General features: G+C 34.1%; 3 protein-coding genes across 7 annotated transcripts; 2 read left to right on the top strand and 1 right to left on the bottom strand.

Annotated features, from left to right (window-relative positions):
* The first annotated feature begins 2,618 nt into the window (after nucleotides 1–2,618).
* On the top strand, nucleotides 2,619–9,135 carry LOC123195821 (rop guanine nucleotide exchange factor 14). Of its 2 annotated transcripts, none has more exons than XM_044609671.1 (8): nucleotides 2,619–2,900; nucleotides 3,710–3,905; nucleotides 6,526–6,915; nucleotides 7,400–7,554; nucleotides 7,640–7,714; nucleotides 7,808–8,077; nucleotides 8,180–8,527; nucleotides 8,650–9,135. In XM_044609671.1, the coding sequence occupies exons 2-8, from the start codon at nucleotides 3,830–3,832 to the stop codon at nucleotides 9,034–9,036; spliced, it is 1,701 nt and encodes a 566-aa protein (XP_044465606.1). In that variant the 5' UTR covers nucleotides 2,619–2,900; nucleotides 3,710–3,829; the 3' UTR covers nucleotides 9,037–9,135. The 2 variants fall into 2 exon arrangements, with proteins under 2 accessions (XP_044465606.1, XP_044465605.1); XM_044609670.1 differs by having other exon boundaries at nucleotides 3,705–3,905.
* A 541-nt stretch (nucleotides 9,136–9,676) lies between these two features.
* Nucleotides 9,677–12,685, top strand: LOC123195808 (alkylated DNA repair protein ALKBH8 homolog). Of its 2 annotated transcripts, XR_006497525.1 has the most exons (8): nucleotides 9,677–10,143; nucleotides 10,223–10,324; nucleotides 10,443–10,529; nucleotides 10,821–10,946; nucleotides 11,355–11,645; nucleotides 12,046–12,111; nucleotides 12,240–12,377; nucleotides 12,458–12,685. XR_006497525.1 is itself a non-coding variant. In XM_044609651.1 (7 exons), exons 1-7 carry the CDS (start codon nucleotides 9,838–9,840, stop codon nucleotides 12,294–12,296), a joined length of 1,035 nt encoding a protein of 344 aa, XP_044465586.1. In that variant the 5' UTR covers nucleotides 9,680–9,837; the 3' UTR covers nucleotides 12,297–12,685. The 2 variants fall into 2 exon arrangements, 1 of the variants encoding a protein (XP_044465586.1); XM_044609651.1 differs by having other exon boundaries at nucleotides 9,680–10,143; nucleotides 12,240–12,685.
* A 1,019-nt stretch (nucleotides 12,686–13,704) lies between these two features.
* On the bottom strand, nucleotides 13,705–18,180 carry LOC123196753 (E3 ubiquitin-protein ligase RLIM-like). Of its 3 annotated transcripts, none has more exons than XM_044610860.1 (6): nucleotides 17,656–18,180; nucleotides 16,472–17,356; nucleotides 15,886–16,080; nucleotides 15,632–15,765; nucleotides 15,088–15,198; nucleotides 13,705–14,126 (listed from the first exon to the last, which is right to left on the bottom strand). In XM_044610860.1, exons 1-6 carry the CDS (start codon nucleotides 17,836–17,838, stop codon nucleotides 14,066–14,068), a joined length of 1,569 nt encoding a protein of 522 aa, XP_044466795.1. In that variant the 5' UTR covers nucleotides 17,839–18,180; the 3' UTR covers nucleotides 13,705–14,065. The 3 variants fall into 3 exon arrangements, with proteins under 3 accessions (XP_044466795.1, XP_044466794.1, XP_044466797.1); XM_044610859.1 differs by having other exon boundaries at nucleotides 15,632–15,786; nucleotides 17,656–18,177; XM_044610862.1 differs by having other exon boundaries at nucleotides 15,632–15,786; nucleotides 17,692–18,174.
* Between the last annotated feature and the right edge of the window lie 551 nt (nucleotides 18,181–18,731).

The raw sequence follows: 18,731 nt of genomic DNA, 5'->3' as shown, positions 1-18,731 counted from the left end.
CAAATTGAAATGAGTGTCTCCTCAAACTGAGAGCGGTAGTAGCAGTGCCAGATCCAAAGAAAACAAAATCCCCTGGGAAAAGGATAACAAAGCAGTGCCACACACACACACACAGACATACAGAAAGTTGTTTCCAGCTTTTCTATTCTCCTGCCTTCCAAACACAAAATACAAGGCTTCATTTCATTCCATTCCATTATTGAGCATTAGTGGGCAAGCATATTGCAATGCCAACCACATAGATATGAGATAATGGAGACAAGAGGCGCTATTTTCACTTCATTGGGTTGTGTTGTTGTAAATTGGTTTTCGTTGATAAGATACAAGAGCCTTATGGAAAAGTAAAAATAGGGACAAACGGGAAAATGCCCACTTCTTTTATGCCTCTAACAGCTGCCATGAATGGGATATGTGCACCATTTGCGACAATTTACCCTTCTCCCAAGCTAACGGCGCCCTTTTCTTGGCCTTTTACCCTACTTTCCATTTCTCTTTCTATTTCACAAAGTACCGTTATAACTCTTGAAACATAACATATTGGATTTCATAGATGAATTCCATTTCAAACTATCATTATAGTTTTTAAATTTTAGTTATACAGGTGATCATTAGATATAAAATTTCACTTGTTTAATTTGTTTGATTCAATTTCAAAAAAATAATTTGAGTCAAAGCAAAGTTTAATTTTACGCATTCAACTTTTATTTTTTCATTATTACAATCAAAATTTGAAGTTAAATGTACTTTCCATTATTAATGTTGTCTACGGTGACAAATTTATGACGTTGTACGGTGCAAGTATGATAATTAAATTTACTTTTAAACTTAAAATTTCAAATTGTGATTCCAAAAGTGTAGAACAATAAATATGATCCGTGAATGGCATCATCCCTTTAAAATTAAAAAATAAAATAAAATTGACTAACACAGCTTGCGAGTTTATATACTTCCACTCAGATCTTATCAGTCTGTTCAATTTTTAATTTTTCTAATAATATGTTCTACTTCAATTTATATCGAAAAATCACATGTCTCATATTGTTTTCTTTTTAATTATTAATTAATTAATTTGTTCCGTGGAACATATATCAATGATGAGGCTTATTTGAAGAACAGTTGGGTTTGAATGAAGGCTCATTCAAAAGTTTCTTTGAAAATTTACAATAAATGGGGAAACACCGCCACTTTATTTCACATTCAATTCTCTGCAAGAGTAAGTAGTGAGGAGGGGAAAGGTACGTATCATTTATCGAGTTTTGAATTCAATGTCCTCCTCTGATTTAATGGGCTCCTGGCGTTTGAAATTGAAACTAGGTGTTTACTCCCAGGGGTGAGTTCCAATCAAGTTGGCTCAAGCTCTTATATCAATTCGATTTGAACAACTCTAAATGGAGAATGGTGTAGACAAATTTAAGTTTAAATTCAAGCTTAAAGATTTTATATTATCGAGTTCAAACTTTAAAAGTGTTTAATTTATCAAATTTATAGCCGTTAAAAAACTTGGTTTGATTGTTTAATTTAATCTTATTTTGGTTTAGATACAGTAGTTAAACTTGAGTTTAATTCAATAATTTAATCAAACTTAAACTAGAGTTTGAATTGATTTAAAGAGAGCTTGTCAAACTCAAATTTAAATTTGAACTTGATTTTTTAAAATCAAATCAAACTCTAGTTAACTTAATTTCAAACTCGACTCAATATAAAAATATAAAGAACAACAACCAAAAAACTGCCCATCAATTCGATTTAAACAAAATCTAAACAGATTTTGGTTTATACAGGTTTAAGTTTACACTCAAGTCTAAAGGTTTTATTATCGGATTTAAAATTTTAAAAGTATTTAACTTATTAAACTTATGAATATAAAAAATCTTAGTTTGATTATTTAATATATCTCACCTTAGTTCAATTATAGTAACTAAATTTAAACTCAACTCATTAATTTAATCAAACTTAAAATAGAGTTTAAATTGATTTGAAAAGAGTTTATCAAATTTAAATCTAAATTTGAATTTAATTTTTTCAAATTCATTCAAACTCTATTTGACTCAATTTTAAAATCGGTTAACAAAAAAATATATATATAAAGAACGAAAACCGAAAAACTGTCCAACTCTCCCTGAGCCGCTGGGGCCTTCGTTCCCATTGGCCGGTCCACAATTCGGCAACCATTATTTTCTGTTCTCTTTTACATCCTGGTCGTCAAATAAAAATGGCCCCCACTTGAAGTAGACGATCAAGATGCAAGATGAAGCGTTAAGTGGAGAGGAGCTGCTGTCAAAGCTCTCTCACAGTCACAGCCACTCTCTTTATTCCTATTTCAATCATTATGCTCTTCAATCTTTCTTCCTTTTCCTGTCAAGAAACTTATCATAAAAATAAAAATAAAAATAAACAAAAATTTCATTATTATACAAATTATAATCTGTCAAAAACAAAATTTGTTTTAAGGACATTTACTTCTTTCCTCTTTTCAGTGATCTACAGTAAGCAAATTGGACCAACGTCGACAGGATAATGTATTGTTTCATGCAATAAATGTGAACCCAAAATAATAAAATATTACCCTATTATTACTTTAACCGAAGTTTTTGCTGCTTTCGTTTTTCTTCTTTCGCATATTATATATAATAGAAATCACCCTCCCTCTGTCGCCTCAGAGTGGCTCCATTTAATGCGTACGAACAAATCTCTGCTCCGCACCCAGCTTAAATCACAATACTCTCTCTCACACAGTCAAACACTCCAAAACTGTCAATAATCGAGTGCTCCGTGTTCGTGCTGCCTACTCTTTTTGACTGGTGCGGCTCTGCTTGTTTCACACAATAACTTGTTTGTTTCTAAGTTCGCAGAATCAGATGCTCCAAATGCTCCTTTGAAGAATCAGTTCACAAATCAAGGTTTGTTTATGTTATACATTTCTGTTTTTGTGGAATTAGCAGCTTTTTTGTTTTCTGTTTTTCTATCTATTTCTCGTTTTTACTCTTTTGCTTGTGTATGGAGCAAGATCGTACTTGAAGGATTGAATGTGTGTTTGTTTGTTTGGTTCTGGAGGCTGAAACCGCTTTTCAAAATGCATACGTTACATGAACATTTTGAAGAAGTAGATCTCCGTTTTGGATAAAGTTAAATGTTCTTTTTGTTAATGCTGTTTTTAATTTCTCAGCTTTGGATTTGTCAAGGAGAGCCAATCTGAGTCATTAATTCATGACCTTGCCTTTTTTTGACTGTGGAAACAAAAAGTTCACATAATCACTCACGTTACCAAAAAGTATTCTGTATTAAGTGTTTTCAATAGCTTGCTTTATACTGCTTATATTTACCATTGTTAATTTATCTATTATAATCAAACTAATTGCTTAATTATTTATAAACTTCATCTCTGTCTCTGTCTCACTCTGTTTTTTTCTTTTTCACTCTCTGAAATTATTAAGGAGAGAATTTCGTTTTCAAAAATAAATACACTAACATGTAGGATTCAATTACCCACATGAACCTCTTCCGCTGGAGACTTGTACCTAATTACTTTGTGTTCTTTATTATTTATGAAAACGATCTTCTGCTAGTTTTTTTGTTAAATATTTTTTAAACACAAAAGAGTGATACTAGTAAATAAGAGAATTCATCTGTGACAATATTTCATTGTTTGGTTTTATATTTTGGTCAAATGCTTGAAACTTGAATTGAAATCATTATTGCTCTAGATCAGGGCGCACAGAAATCGGACTATCTGCATCGGTTTGACGGCATTTTTCAAGTGGAAGTTATATTTTCATCCGCTGTAAAGAAATAAATAAATTCAGATATTAAAGCATAAAAACGAACAAAAATGATGATGATGAGAAGAAGGCTCGCTTGCTGCACCCGGGACAGAGAGCTTAGCTTCGATTTTGATGAACAAGATAGTAAGGAAAATATTTATTTATTTATTATCATTATTTCCCTTGATTTATGCTGTGTTCACACTTTTATTTAGCCTAATTGGAGTCACTTCTAGTGTTAGGTACTTAACAGCTGCTTACTCCCATAAAAATCTAACACATGGCAAATTTTCCACCTTGAGATTACAACTCCTGTAAAAACATTATGATATTAGGGGTTACATGTTAGATTTAATCTCCCACTCATGCAAGAGTTTGAGTCAATAACCATTCGGTCTTGGCTATCACATTTTCTTTTCTGTGCAACATACCTAACACATGGAATTGATTTCAAGATGAGGTAGGTATGCATAGACTTATCAGAATAATTCACACATTTTACTGATTTAATTTATGTGTAAATAATTATTGAAATTTTCTAATGCTTATATATTATTTTAACTACTAAAACTATAAAAAAAAGTTAGGGTTTCTTAGCCGTCACATACCAAAATTTTTGTGCAAAAATGTGTAAGGACTACATCCCATTGATTTTAATGGACAGGCGGTAACATTATTAGCATACATGCATGCAGCAAACATGTTGCTATTCAATTATCAGATGAGCATTTATGGCACCATGAGTGTTACAATTCTGTAGTCCCTACTAGAGCTAGGTTTCACATTTATTTGAATTCATAAAATTAATATTTTCTCTCTCAATCTTATGAGTAGATAAATTAAACAAATCAAATCTAGTTGGAATATAAATTTTAACTTTTGAATTTACAATTGCATGTTCTGTTTTTTTTTTTTTTTCAAGTGTTTAAATCAACCTTTGGTGCTATTGCCTATTGGAAGTTTGAAAATGTGCCCTTATTTGAATTACATTGCTTGATCCTAACAATTACTAGATATAGCCCTAGATTTATTGACTTTTTCTCCCCTGGGTAGCTCTCCTAACTAGAAAGTGGCCCAAGCTGATGGCGCATAGTATCTACTTACGTGCAGGTCACATGGGGGTATCCCATATAATTTCAACTTTTTGGTTTTGTTTCAACTTTTACAAGGATGGCAAGACTTGTGGCGCAATCTTGGTTATAGTGTTTAAAAAGTAATATATTACAATATAATAAAGTGGTTGTGATTTATGTACTGTCTAATTTGGACTCTATCATACTACTAAAAAATCAACTATGAGAGGTGTTGCTGAAGATTTTTTTTTTCTATTTTGCAAAACAAAGGATACTCTTATGAGAATTTACTAATCAAAACAGTTAAATAATTATTTTTGTTAATGTTGGTAAAGAATATAATTGTCATATTTGAAAATCATTAAAAAACGATACTTTTACCTAAATTTTAGGATCTAGGCATTATTTTCCTTGTATTCAGTATTTTGATTGGTAAGTGGTGGACCCTATGTATGGTATTATTAATTAATCTAAAATTGTTGCTCCGTTAACTCAGACAAGAAGTCACCGAGTGGGGACTGAAAAGTCATTGTCTAAAAGCTTTTTTCCCGTGAAACTAATTGTAGTCTCATTTGTTACGCTCCCACTAGAAGGATTCCCTGTGGCCCATTAACTTTAATTTTTTTTGTCCTGTGTGGTTTCCAATGAAACATTTGGTCACCCCACCACATGTTTAAAAAAAATTAACTGAGACATATTAAATCAGTTAACGATTCTGGCTGTTGATGAGAACATTAGTCATTGGGTATCAATGGCAATTTTAAAGAGTTTCCTGGAAATTTCCTTTTTGGTTTGATACCTTTGTAAGACGTCAGCAAGCTTCTGATTTCGTGAGTGTCTGTATTATGAACAAAATTTCAGGAAATGTTGTGAAGATTTTGTCATCGGCTGTAAACCTTTTGGTCCACTCAAGGATAAATTATCATGTGGATTTCTTACTGCAAACTGGCTCTTTAAGATAAAATTGTTTTGACATAGCTTCAAATGAACAAGCCATATCCATTTTGTGTGCATGGATAGATATGCCAAATTGGTCTTTTTCAAACCAAGTTAAATTCAGAATCTTGGTTCTTCGACATGTTCTGTTTGTTTGCTTGTAAATGTGTGTTGGCTTATATATGCTTTTTAGCAAAGCTGGAAAGAAGCATTTTAAAGCTCTTGTGGGTGATTCTTGCAAGGATTTCAATTGATCCTCCCTTTAACTAATCCTCATTAATAACCTTTCACCATGTCTAACAACAAAAGCTTAATTTATGTTCATCAAACTTGATTTCATTCAAACATAGAAATTAGTGGATGATTGAAAAGTTTGGAATTTTTGTAAAATTTTCCGAAATTAATAGTTGAAATCATGAAGTTAGGACACATGATATTGGTTTAATATGAATCCATTAATCCATAAGCATATCTTTCAACAAGGTACATCAAGATCAAAACTGGGGAAACAAATAGAATTCATGGTTTTCACTCAAAATGTAATCATAAGTATCCATTGCTGTTAAAAAAATTTTGGGGATCAGTGTAAAGCTTTGTGTTTTCTGAAATGTTTTCATGTGATTTCTCTTATGGTCTGATTAAGCTTCTGTGTACTTTTCTCTTTTATTGTTATGTTTATTTATTTATTGTCATTGGAATTGAATGCAAAAATTCTGTCAGTTTTTAAGGAATAATACTGATAATATACTTTTCAGAAATAATGACATATGATGGCCTTGAGAGTTGTATTCTCAATAGTCAATCTCATGAGAATGAGAGTAGAACAAGCAGAGGTGAAGAATGTATCACAGACTCCTTGGATGATGATAATTCAAGCTGTTCTTCAAGCAAAGATGCTTTTGGATCATTTTCTTCTAAATGTATGACTGGGAAGAGGGATGACCAGGGTTCTGACGATTGGGAGCTCTGTGAAAGCCCCCAACATTTTTATGTTAAAGAGAAACGTTCTTATGCCATTCGATATTCAGATATTGAGACAATGAAAGAAAAATTTGCAAAGCTGTTATTAGGTGAAGATGTTACTGGGGGACGCATAGGTGTCACAACTGCACGAGCATTGTCAAATGCCATAACAAATCTTGCTGGTAGGTGTATGCTTCATTCTCTTACCACAATAAGAGCTGTTTATTAGTTATTTTCCGCACTTTAATTTTTATAAGAGAAATTTTCTGAATAAATATTTATTAGAGATTTGCTTCAAAATAAAATGCTTGCATTATTAGCTGTGTATTGAGACCGTAACTGACTAGTTGAATTGATGAAAAGTACTAGGACACTTATGGATATTGAAATGGGGTGTATGGAGAAGCTGTGCGTAAGTACGCCTAAATATGAAAATTGATCCATATTGCATTTCATTTGTTGAATTAGAGAGTAAGTTCACTGTAAAAGGTAATTTTAGAGCTTTGATTGAATGTAGACAAATACAAGGAAGTAGTATAAGAGTTTTGCAAATCGAAAGAACACACATAATATTATGTGGGAAGGTGGTACTAGTAAGTGTTGATAATCTTTGCTGCAGACCATTTGAGCCTAGTGTTATACAGAGTTTTTTCTGTTTATTCACAGCCTCAGTTTTTGGGGAGTTGTGGAAATTGGAGCCACTGCCTGAAGAAAGGAGGAGCAAATGGCAGAGAGAGATGGACTGGTTGCTCTCTCCAACAAACTATATGGTTGAGTTAGTTCCTGCAAAGCAAAAGGCTGGCAATGGCCGAATCTTGGAGGTTTTTTTTTTTTTTGGTTCAATATATAATATTGATTCAATATACATTATACATTTTGTGATATTCAATTTTGTCACTGAATCAGATAATGACTCCAAAAGCTCGTGCAGACATCCACATGAATCTTCCGGCACTTCAAAAGTTGGACTCAATGCTTATTGTAGGCAATTCTTCATTCCTTTTGAAGTTAGAGAGCTTATTGTATCTTCCTATCATATGCATGATTATGAGGTTCAACTCTTCAAATTGGCAGGAGACATTGGATTCAATGGTGAACACTGAGTTTTGGTATGCAGAAGTGGGTAGCCGTGCAGAAGGAAGGAACAAGAGCACTAGAGAGAGCAAGAGATGGTGGCTCCCATTGCCCCAAGTACCAGCAACTGGCATCTCTGACATGGAGAGAAAAAAATTGCTGTCTCAGGCGAAGGTGGTATATCAAGTATTCAAGGCTGCCAAATCCATCAATGAGAATGTTTTGCTTGAAATGCCTGTGCCTGGCATCATGAGGGATGCACTTCTGAAGGTTAGCAACTAAATACACTTTTCTATAGCATTCTTAATTGTCAACAAGTTGTTAGCCTTTTACAATGATATGATTCTTCATATCACGCCTAATATCGTGCAGTCTGGAAAGGCAAGTCTTGGTGAGGAATTGTACAAGATCTTGACTGATGAATCAAGCTCCATAGAGGAAATGCTAAATCTATTGAATTTAAAATCCGAACACTGCATGCTTGATGCCATCAACAGGTTAGAAGCTGCAGTGTTTGCTTGGAGAGAAAGAATTACTGAGCAAGTAAATGGTAAATCACCTGTACGCACATCATGGTCCTTCATCAAAGATCCCTTATCTGAGCTTGATAAGACAGAGTTACTATTGGAACGAGCAGAAGGCCTTTTACAGCATATCAAGACCAAATATCCTAACCTTCCTCAAACTTTTCTTGAGGCCACAAAAATCCAATATGGCAAAGTGAGGATACTAATGCATGAAACTTTTCTTGAGGATTTTATCAGTAGATTTTGATAATACTAAAAATGCAGTAATGCGGATATGAAGTTATAATTCTTGCTAATCTTTTACAATTTCCATAGGATGTTGGGCATTCAATCCTGGAAGCTTACTCACGAGTTCTTGGAAACTTAGCATTCAGCGTACTGTCCAGGATAGGAGATATTCTGCAAGAAGATGCTGTGAGCAATCCCAATTCACCTGTGGCAAAATATCACCTTCCAGGATCAAAAACTAAAGCAAAGGTGGAGATGCCGTGGCTTAGCCTACGCGTAAGGCACTCACTAATTGACCAGATGAACATGGTAGATGGAAAATTCAATGGTTCTGATTCAAGTAGTTATAATGCTTCAGAATTTTCAAGCAATGAAGCCAACTCCAGCACTGTGAGTTCTTCACCAGGTTTGAGTAGAGTCTGGTGTATCAGTAAAGAGGCTTGCATAGGTTTGTCCCCTGCAAAATCTCCTTGATTAAGAAGAGTGCGCTGCTCTACTAGTGCTTTTTTGATTTTGTAAATGCTAATGACTATATATCTTAGTGAGAAGCTATATGATTAATTTTTGTCCTTAGCGTTGGATTTGAATCAATTTGAGCTCGAACTCTTCTAAAAGTTGTTCAAGTTCAGTTCACTTAGAGAAGTTGAGTTCGCTTCGGTATTATAGTCAAACATAAAATAATTAAAATATCGTTTTGATGTATATTAATCAAAATAACGATATTTTTATTGATTTATATTAAAATTTTTGAACTTGCAAGTTTAATGAGTCGAACATTTTTAAAACTCAAGTTTGAGTTCGAAAATATTTAACTTTCATATTTGAACTTAAAATTAAGTTTGTTAGAGTTGAATTCTTTTCAAATTTGTTTAAAGCTTCCTAATCTCGCCTGTGTGTGTGTGTGTCTCTATATATATGTATATTCTTGGTAAATGCTATGACCATATATTATTACAATATTTAATTGGGCACAACTTTGAGTGTTGGCTTTATCAGTTGAGGCTAATTAAATCTATAAACACTTTTCAGAAGTTGTCAGTTTCCCTCAAAAGAGCTTTTAGATATTTAAAAGCTAAACAAAACTCGTAAAATATTGAAATTTCAAAAATATTCTAAGCAAACACCATCCAGCCTCGTCGCCTGACGGGTTAGTGGGCTGTGCGGACCAACCTGGATCACTAATGGGCTTTTTTAAGCCCCACACAGAATAACACTGGTTCTTCTTTTACATTCTCCTGCAATTCCAAATTGACTTTCACTATTATTTCAAAAACAATGGGCGTTCCTAGATTTAGACCAGCCAAGGCGGGGGACGGCGAGTCGAGTCCGAATCTTTTCGTGGCCAACTGTGGGCCGGCTGTCGGACTTTCTTACGAAGCCATTGAGTCTGTTTTTAGCATCTTCGGGACAGTGAAAGGAGTTTATGCAGCGGATGAGAGCGGCAGGCGTGTCATTGTTTCGTATTTCGATGAGAGTTGTGCTCAGAATGCTTTTAAATCATTGAACGGACGCCCCTGCCCCGATCTTGGAGGCCGCTCTTTATACATTCGTTATTCTATTCTTCAACCACCAACTCCTCAGGTAGATTATATCAAAAAGAAACCAAAAATTGGAATGAGATTTTGGTTGTTTTTTATTGTTGATTTTGACTTGTGTGTAGGTTCAAGTCAATAATTCAGTTTCCGTTTCGCTGTCTACTTCAGAGTTGAATATTCCTGGCATTTATTTGTTGCATGACTTTATCAGTGACAAAGAAGAACAGGTTCGGGTTTTCAGTCTTCTTGAGCATTAAGCAAGCAGAATGTGTTTAATTTTTGAATTTTCACTCATAAAATTGATCTGTTTTACGGTATTTATGAGTTGTTAATGAACTTTTTCAGGAGCTGCTTGCAGAAGTCGATAGTAGGCCGTGGAAAAATCTTGCTAAAAGAAGGGTTCAGCATTATGGATATGAATTTTGTTATGACGTAGGTAACCCTGTCCTGCTTGAAGAGCTCTGGCCCTTCGTTTAGTATGATGTCAGTCTACTGTATGTTTATATTTTAAGTATTAGAATGGCCTGAAATTTAGAGCTGCGCAAGACCAAATTTATCTGTCTTTCTCTTATTTATTTATGTTTCTGTCTATGTGTGTGAAAGGACGAATTATGTTTCTGGTGAACATTTAGCTGAAAATCACACACCACATTTTTGTCCATGTATTTGTGTCCTTCAAAAGAATCTTGAAGCTTATCAGTTTTTGCCCTTTTGTTGTTGCAGACAAGGAATGTTAATACCGGGAAGTGCTTGGGTGAATTTCCATCATTTGTTTCTTCTATACTTGAAAGGATCTCGTCATTCCCAAACCTCAAGAACTCTACAAGTTTAGTTTTGGACCAGTTAACGGTAATGTAGTAACCTTGAAATTTTATCGTGCTATTTTTGTTCTTTTTTCCCCCCTTGTTTTTGAGATAAATGGTTTGGAGGTTGTTATGAGATGAAAGAGGAGAGGCTAGATGTCAAAGCACTGTTTAATTTTTATGGTGCACTTCTCAGTGCTCTTGCAGGAAGCTCTTTTGAGCCAAAATAAAAGCTGCACAAAAGAATTGTGCTTTTCTAACTGCAAATAGTGCTTTTTACCATTTGCACAAAACACTGCCGAAAGGAAATGAAATGTTCTTTAGATTATTTGAATTTGCCTTTTGTCTATTGCAAAAAAAGAAACAAAAGGAACATCCTGAAATGGACCTTAGTCTGCTACAAAATGAAAAAAGTATTCCTAATAAAAATTGAAGATATGTGGTTATTGTACAGGTTAATGAGTATCCCCCTGGTGTGGGTCTATCTCCACACATAGATACGCATTCAGCATTTGAAGGATCAATTTTCAGCCTTTCATTAGCTGGTCCTTGCATAATGGAATTTAGGAGGTACTTAGAAGGTGCATGGCTTGGTAATGCTACCTCAAGTATTGATATGAAAGACAAAAACCTTGATAACTGCACAAGTTTCTTAAGAAGGGCTATCTATATGCCTCCTCGCTCCATGCTCCTATTATCCGGGGAAGGACGTTATGCTTGGCATCATTACATTCCTCATCATAAGGTATTTTCACTTCTGTTTATTTGTTCTCTTATTACTTTCACTTTTTTTTTTTTCTGTTAAGAGAAGGTCTAGGGTTTGTATCTGCCGTAGCCTTTTCTTTCTTCATAAATTATGGTTTATAATATTCCTTTTGTTACTTCTTTTATATTTCTATTGCATAGCTGAGTTTATAGTTAAATTTGTAAAACTTGCTTTTGCAAACTTAGGAAATCTCTATTACTCCACTATACATTGATAAAATGCTAATTGACTAAACATCAGTTTCCACCTTAACCTACTTCCATTTCTCTTTAAGAATTTGTCTGGAACTTCTCGTATTTTCACTGAATATGTATGTTCACTCAATTGTTGTTATTGTTTTTATCTCCAATCTCGTGGTTTTTTTATGGTTGTTTTACAGATTGACGTGGTTAATGATAGTGTGATCAGAAGGGCTTCAAGAAGAGTTTCTTTCACATTTCGTAAGGTGGATAGTTTTTAATATTGTTTAACAGAGACATTAGTATTCGGGAGAGTCAACTATTTTTTTATAAACCGATTGAATTAAATATTTAATAGTTCCTGCTGGTTCTCATATTTCTGTTTTACCTGTAGGTGAGAGTAGGTCCTTGCCAGTGTGAATTTCCTCAATACTGTGATTCCCAGAGATAACAGGGCAGACGGACGGACGACTTTTTGTCTGAAGATTCCAGACTGACAAAACACTGATCAAAATAAAATATATAGGAAATGGTTAGTATTGGGCATCAGAATCACAAGTTAGATCAAAGGTCAATTTTTTCAAACTGATGTTGTGCTGGTAAGTTTGACAGAAATTTTCCTAGCTTTCTAAGGTAAAAAGATTTTTAGCATCGGAATCTGTAAGATGAGACTTCAAATGGTCGATACCCTGCTAAAACGAAGAGTGATTGCGTGCAACGAAAAACACCATGTAAGACTAGGAGAAACAATTATTGAGACTGGAGAAATTTTGAGTTTCGTTACAGACAGATGTTGTATCTAAACCCTAATTCTTAAACATTAAATATTTGTTTAGGGAACTCCATGTCTGTTTCTATTGATACTTTTTTTCAGATTTTAATGGAATAATTTGAAGAAACTAATATAGAATCATTTTCTTTAAGGTCATTTGGTTCCAGAGATTCAAAGATTACGTTGGTAATCTATCTTTTATTATTTACGTTATTCTGTTTTGTTTATCAATAATAAAATATACAATAATTTTTTATTACTAATATTGACGTGATAAATAATATAGATAATAATCTGATTATTACTTTCAATTTAAGTATTGAAAGATTATCAAAGTAATCTTGATTTTATTATAATTATATTATTATTTATTAATTTTTTAAGACAAATAAAATTATTTTTAATTAATATAATAAATAATATAAAAATATTTAAAAATAATTATATTCAAGAGTATTTAAGTAAATTAATTTATTAATATTCTTTTATTACCTTTAATCAAATATAATAATTATTTATATATACTAAATTTTATCAAACATAATAATTATTTATATTCAATAATTTTCTAAATAATTTATCTTCAAAATAATCTCTAATTTGATAATAAAACATTATCTAAACTAAACGACTCTATAAAGTTCTTAATTTCGACTTGCATTTTGGACCATAAACCATGATTAAGAGTTGAAGTATCAATGATCTTGTATTACCAATAAAAGTTCAAATACGAGGTAGTTGATAGACATTATTATTATTACTAATTTATGTTAATTTCTCGATTATCACTTAAATATGCCATTAAGGTTTCTAAAATAATTTTATTATTAAAATTGACGTGGAACCTATGGGCTGACCCGTTATAGAATGAGCTGAATTATAGGTCTTCATTATCTGGTGGGCTCCCATAAGGCCTGACCTGGCCCATTGACATGTGTGACTCAGAAATGTAATCGCTACAACATCACAGAGCATCAACAGTAGAACTAACCGAAACTAAGCAACGTTTCATTTCTTGTGAGCTTTTTCTAACCTTGGTAACTTCAACTTTGGATCATTCTTGTTGATGAGATATACCATACAACAATTTGCAACAGAGAAAATTTGGATATAACCTCCAAGTAGGAGAGAAATCAACGATCTGGAATGCAATTGACAATTTTCGGAACAAATCAATACTTTGGGAACATGTAACAAATATCAAAGATCAGACCCCGGACATGTTTCCAAATTCAAGTAGTTCAATCCATTTCTACCATGCTTTGATATTGTACTCAGAAACCAAAACCAATAAACATGCACCAAACCAACTACACTGGTAGAAACGGCTGAACTTACCAAAACCTGCCAACTAGAGAACTTAAAACACTTCCAGGAGTTCTTTTAGTCTTCAAAGTAGACGACTTGCCTGGCACCTTAGTTCTCCATCGGCAAGAACACTGGGAAACTTAATTCTCGGGTGGTGACAAATCAGATTTGCAGATATCTCCACGACAAAGAGGACAAACTCTGCAAACATTGTGAAGTTAATATGATGTCTCAACACACATATTTCCAAAAAATGAAAGACAATTTAATGTCAGCAGGGTTCAAATAATCATCAGTTAAAGCCTAGCTCCATTTAATGTTTTACTCTATCATAGTCCTAGGTCTACATGGCACATCCTATCCATCAGTTCAAATATTACTTACAATTTAGTATGAACTTGAATATATACATTCATTTACCCAGTGCAAAATGTTTCACTACCCCTCCTTGCCTCTGATAAAACACAGATGGTCCATGGAGGTCATCCCGAGTGTGTGCATTTGAAATAGAGCAATCAATAAAACTATATATACCCACTTTGAGTACACAAATTAGTACACATTTAATGTGTCATCAAGTGATTGGGTGATTTTGAATTAAGGATAAAATAACACACAATCACATGATGATACATTATGTGTGTATTCATTTATATACTCAAAAATAGGTATGCATAGCATTGCTTATAGAGCAATAGGCATAGTTTGAAAATATGCAAGAAATAGAATTTAAACAGACCAGCATAAAACAAAGGAGATAGAGCGAGGTCAGTCTGGCTTGGTCCCAAATTCAAAGAATTAACTATTACTGAAAAGAAGTGAGAAGATCAAAAGCATATGCAACTAACAAAAGTTATAATATAAAATTCGCAGTTGGCTCCTTTTCATCAGTTTTCAATATGTATTGCCAACTTAAAAACGCTTAAGTAATACTATACCTAGTGAGTATCAGCAATAATAGATAATGAATTTATCAGTCTCAGTTTTCTAAGATAATTTTTTATAGTTCACCTATATAAATATATGTATTCTATGTATCACAGTCTAGAGCAGAGTGGCTCTCACAAGAATATTAAGTTATAGAACACATAAACATCAATGTGCCAATCATATATCATGGATTAAAAGGATAATAGAAAGAAATCCACCACATATGTCATACCTATGAATCTCTTTGAGCCATTTATCTACACAAGTTCTGTGGAATTCATGATGACAAGGCAGTACCCGCACACTGTCACCTTCCTCATACTCCACAAGGCAAATGTAGCATCTGCACATTTGAGTGATAGGCAAGCCAAACAACCATTAGGACAAGGAGATTCTGATTTTAACATTGATTCATTTCAAGCATTATATAATGATAAGCCTCTTACAAGTGTATTAATTTCTAAAACCTAACAAAAATACAGAACAATAAATATGGGCCAAGTGTTAACCCACACAAAATAACTTCCAAGTAGAGAAAAGGAAATAAAATGGTGAAAATAAAACCAAATATTCTATACTTTGTAAATTGATACACACACATGCACACAAATAGAAGGTTATTCATCTTCAAAATAGTATTCAAACACACACAAACACACACATAAAAAATAAAGCCAAATATCCACTAGACATGTTACTAAATGAAAAGAGCAACCATCTCCATTAAAGATCTTTATTAAAAGGAGTGCTAAACTGTGGAGGAACATAATACTTACTGTGCAATCTCCTCATTATAATGTTTTTGTGACTTTGTGTAAGATTTGACAGGTAAAGATTCTACAACCTCGTTAGGTGCAGGAATAGATCCTAATGAAGACATAGAAGGCCGAGAAGATAACACCACAGATTGCTGATGTATTTCATCCAGAACCTAATGTAAATAAGTCAAAAAACTCAAACTTATATAGAAATATGGGGGGAAACCCCTGCAAAATGGCCATCATAAACAAAGTTAACAAAATAACATTACCTCAAATAATGCTTCAGCTAACATTACAATTCTCGATATGCTAGCTCTAGTGTTGGTGTCATCATTAGAGCTGGCCTCTCGATTACTTACACGACATGTGCAATGGCCTGTTCTATGTTGACCAGATAAGATACAATTCCTCTCATGCCCAGATAGGTTCTCAAAACGGCTTCCCAACCGTTGAAGAGCACGAACCTAAACAATTTATGCACTAATCACTAATCTCGTTATGTAGCATTGAAAAGAAAGAATAGCAAAGAACCAGTCCAAGATGAACAAAATATTCATAATGGCCTTACAGCAGAAAGAAATAATGGGCGGCAACTAAGATGTGCACAGCACAATTTACATTTAAATAGACTATCTGGATCATTGCTACTCGAGTAATTTCCTATGTCAGACAAGCATATGGCTCAGAATCCTACTCCACAGCATGAACATGTAATTATCCACTGAATACGTTACATGAGGATGGATGACATTCCAATATTCAAAGTAATCAAGCATGTGATCCTATGTTGCATTCTCTGATTGATGAAATTGCCTAAAAGAAAACCTCCAATGCGACTAAGTGCAAGAAACAAACCTGAGATCGTATTCTTCTCCTTCGTTCAAGGAAATTTGATCTGTGTTCCAGTAAATCATGATACCTGGCTTCTCTTGATCGTGAAGTTTCAACCTCGTGATCTTGAATTCTAAACAAGGTTCTAGACGTACTGGATGGAGGATAACCAGATGTTGCTGGAGAAGTACCAGCATTACCTTCAGATGTTTGAATCCTAGTGCTACTGTCAAAGGGATATCTCCCACCACTTTGACTGCCATCTCTTACTTCTCTGTCTTGTTGCAAAGGACAAAATGTTAAATCAGTCAATGATGACCGGCGAAGAACTCTATCACGAAGTCTCCCCACACTGAGAGTTCTGCTAAAACGAACATTCCTTTCAACAGGTTCCCGAGATCCAATCCGTCTAGTTCCAATGTTCTCCAACTCATTAAGAACTCTAGGAGAATGCATATTTCCTTCCACACCTCTTCTAGTGCTACCACTATCCACAGAAGAAATGGTTGGATTATCTTGCAAATTATCCCCATTTAACTGAAAGTTGCTCATACTATCTTGAAGACTGATCAAAGTTTGAGGAAGCAAGTCACTACCTTGTTGAGCTTCAATTCTATCAAGAAAGTTACTGCTACCATGACTAGAACGAAGTCGAAGCTCTTGTTCATCAGAATATGCTCTTGAGGACCCTAAACTGGTTGCTCTGCTCAATCTAAAACTTAGATTTCCAGGAATGAAGGTAAAGCGTGAAAGAATGCGACTAGGTGTAGAGGATGACTGGTTAGAGCTGCTACCATCAACCTCAGCATTTGAAGCTATACACGACATGTCGTTTTTCACTTTCCTGTCACTATCAATCTTCAACTCATCTGGCTCCGTCTCAGCCTCGTTCGTACCCTCCTCTGTGTTCTGCTCATACCAAAATAGGCATTTCAACTACAGATTGTCTAAAATATTAATAAGGAAAGAACATTACAACAATGGATGATTCTGAGCTCCCAAAGGCGGGTAAGGTTACCGAATCACGTAACCCTAGCTAATCATATGAGCGCACCACTGGGCACATTACCGGCATTGCAATAAACATTTCCATTTTCATAAAAACAAATGATAATACAGCAAGCATAGACCACGACTAAAGTAAGTGGACGGCAACGTTATAGGGCATTCGAATCCAAAGATTTCAAATTCAAATAGGATAACCTTACCGAGTCAGGTGCCCTAGCTAAGTCCAAATGACGAACCTGGTCTTGGTGGCCATTGCAGCGAGATCCAGATGGAGCGCCGAGACAAGCAGACTGAAAAGCCCAGCCGCCTCTAGATCTTCGAGTCTTGCTAGACGAAGCCGCCGATTGATTAGAAGCAGCAGCTTTACTTCCACTGGATCCCATCGACGGATTAAAAACAAATTAATAACTACATTGAACAAAGGGAAAAGGATTGGGCTTTCAGATCTAGCAACTCCAACACATACGTTTATACGATTTTTCTTTTAAGTGAAAGAAAAGAGTAAATGTTGGGTAAAAGAGAGAGGGTTTAGGTGAAGAATGAGACAAAGCAACTTGTAGAGAGAGAGGGAGTGAGGAGTTGTTTTGCAAAAGAAGTGTCTTTTCTCGTCTGTGTGTGTGACTCTGTGGGAGCGTGAGTTTCTATTATTGAGTTAGAGAGAGGCCCGGCCTAGCCTAGCCTAGTAGAGGCAGCAAAGCAAGAACATGGCTTTGCTTCATCCTTCACATTCTCTGCCCGAACTTTTGGGACAATTTTGGATTATTTATTTATTTTTAATGGCAAATGGGTTTGCTGACGTGGTGGTCCCTGGCTAATCAAATTTTGAATTGGCATATGATGCGTCCTGACAGCATCACTTTCACTGTAACTTTATTAGTGAAAAATTAAGTTTATAAGAAATATAAACAAAATGTCTCTTCCCAAGCTTTCCAGGTAAGAAAAATGGTGGTTTTTTCTTTTTTTAATGTATATAACTTTGAAATATGTTACGTGAATACAGGCTGAGCCCAATCACCCGACTCACGTATGATTTGAATAATAAATGAGTTGGTTTGGCTCAAGTCATTGAACCAAGATTATGAGAAACTCAAGTTTGATGTAAATAAAAAATAATTTAATTTAATTTAATTTGAATTTATAAATTGAATTGATAATTTAAATTTATAATTTAAATTCATAAATCAAATTCGTAATTTATTAACAAAAAAATATTATTTTAATCGGATAATAAACAAAATCACCAATTCAAACCGTAAATTTGAACTGAATCAAGCCA

The sequence above is a fragment of the Mangifera indica genome, chromosome 14 (genome assembly GCF_011075055.1).
Source record: "Mangifera indica cultivar Alphonso chromosome 14, CATAS_Mindica_2.1, whole genome shotgun sequence".
Classification (NCBI taxonomy): domain Eukaryota; kingdom Viridiplantae; phylum Streptophyta; class Magnoliopsida; order Sapindales; family Anacardiaceae; genus Mangifera; species Mangifera indica.
The sequence above is the reverse complement of the archived record's forward strand: the minus strand, read 5'-3'. Positions and strand labels throughout refer to the sequence as shown.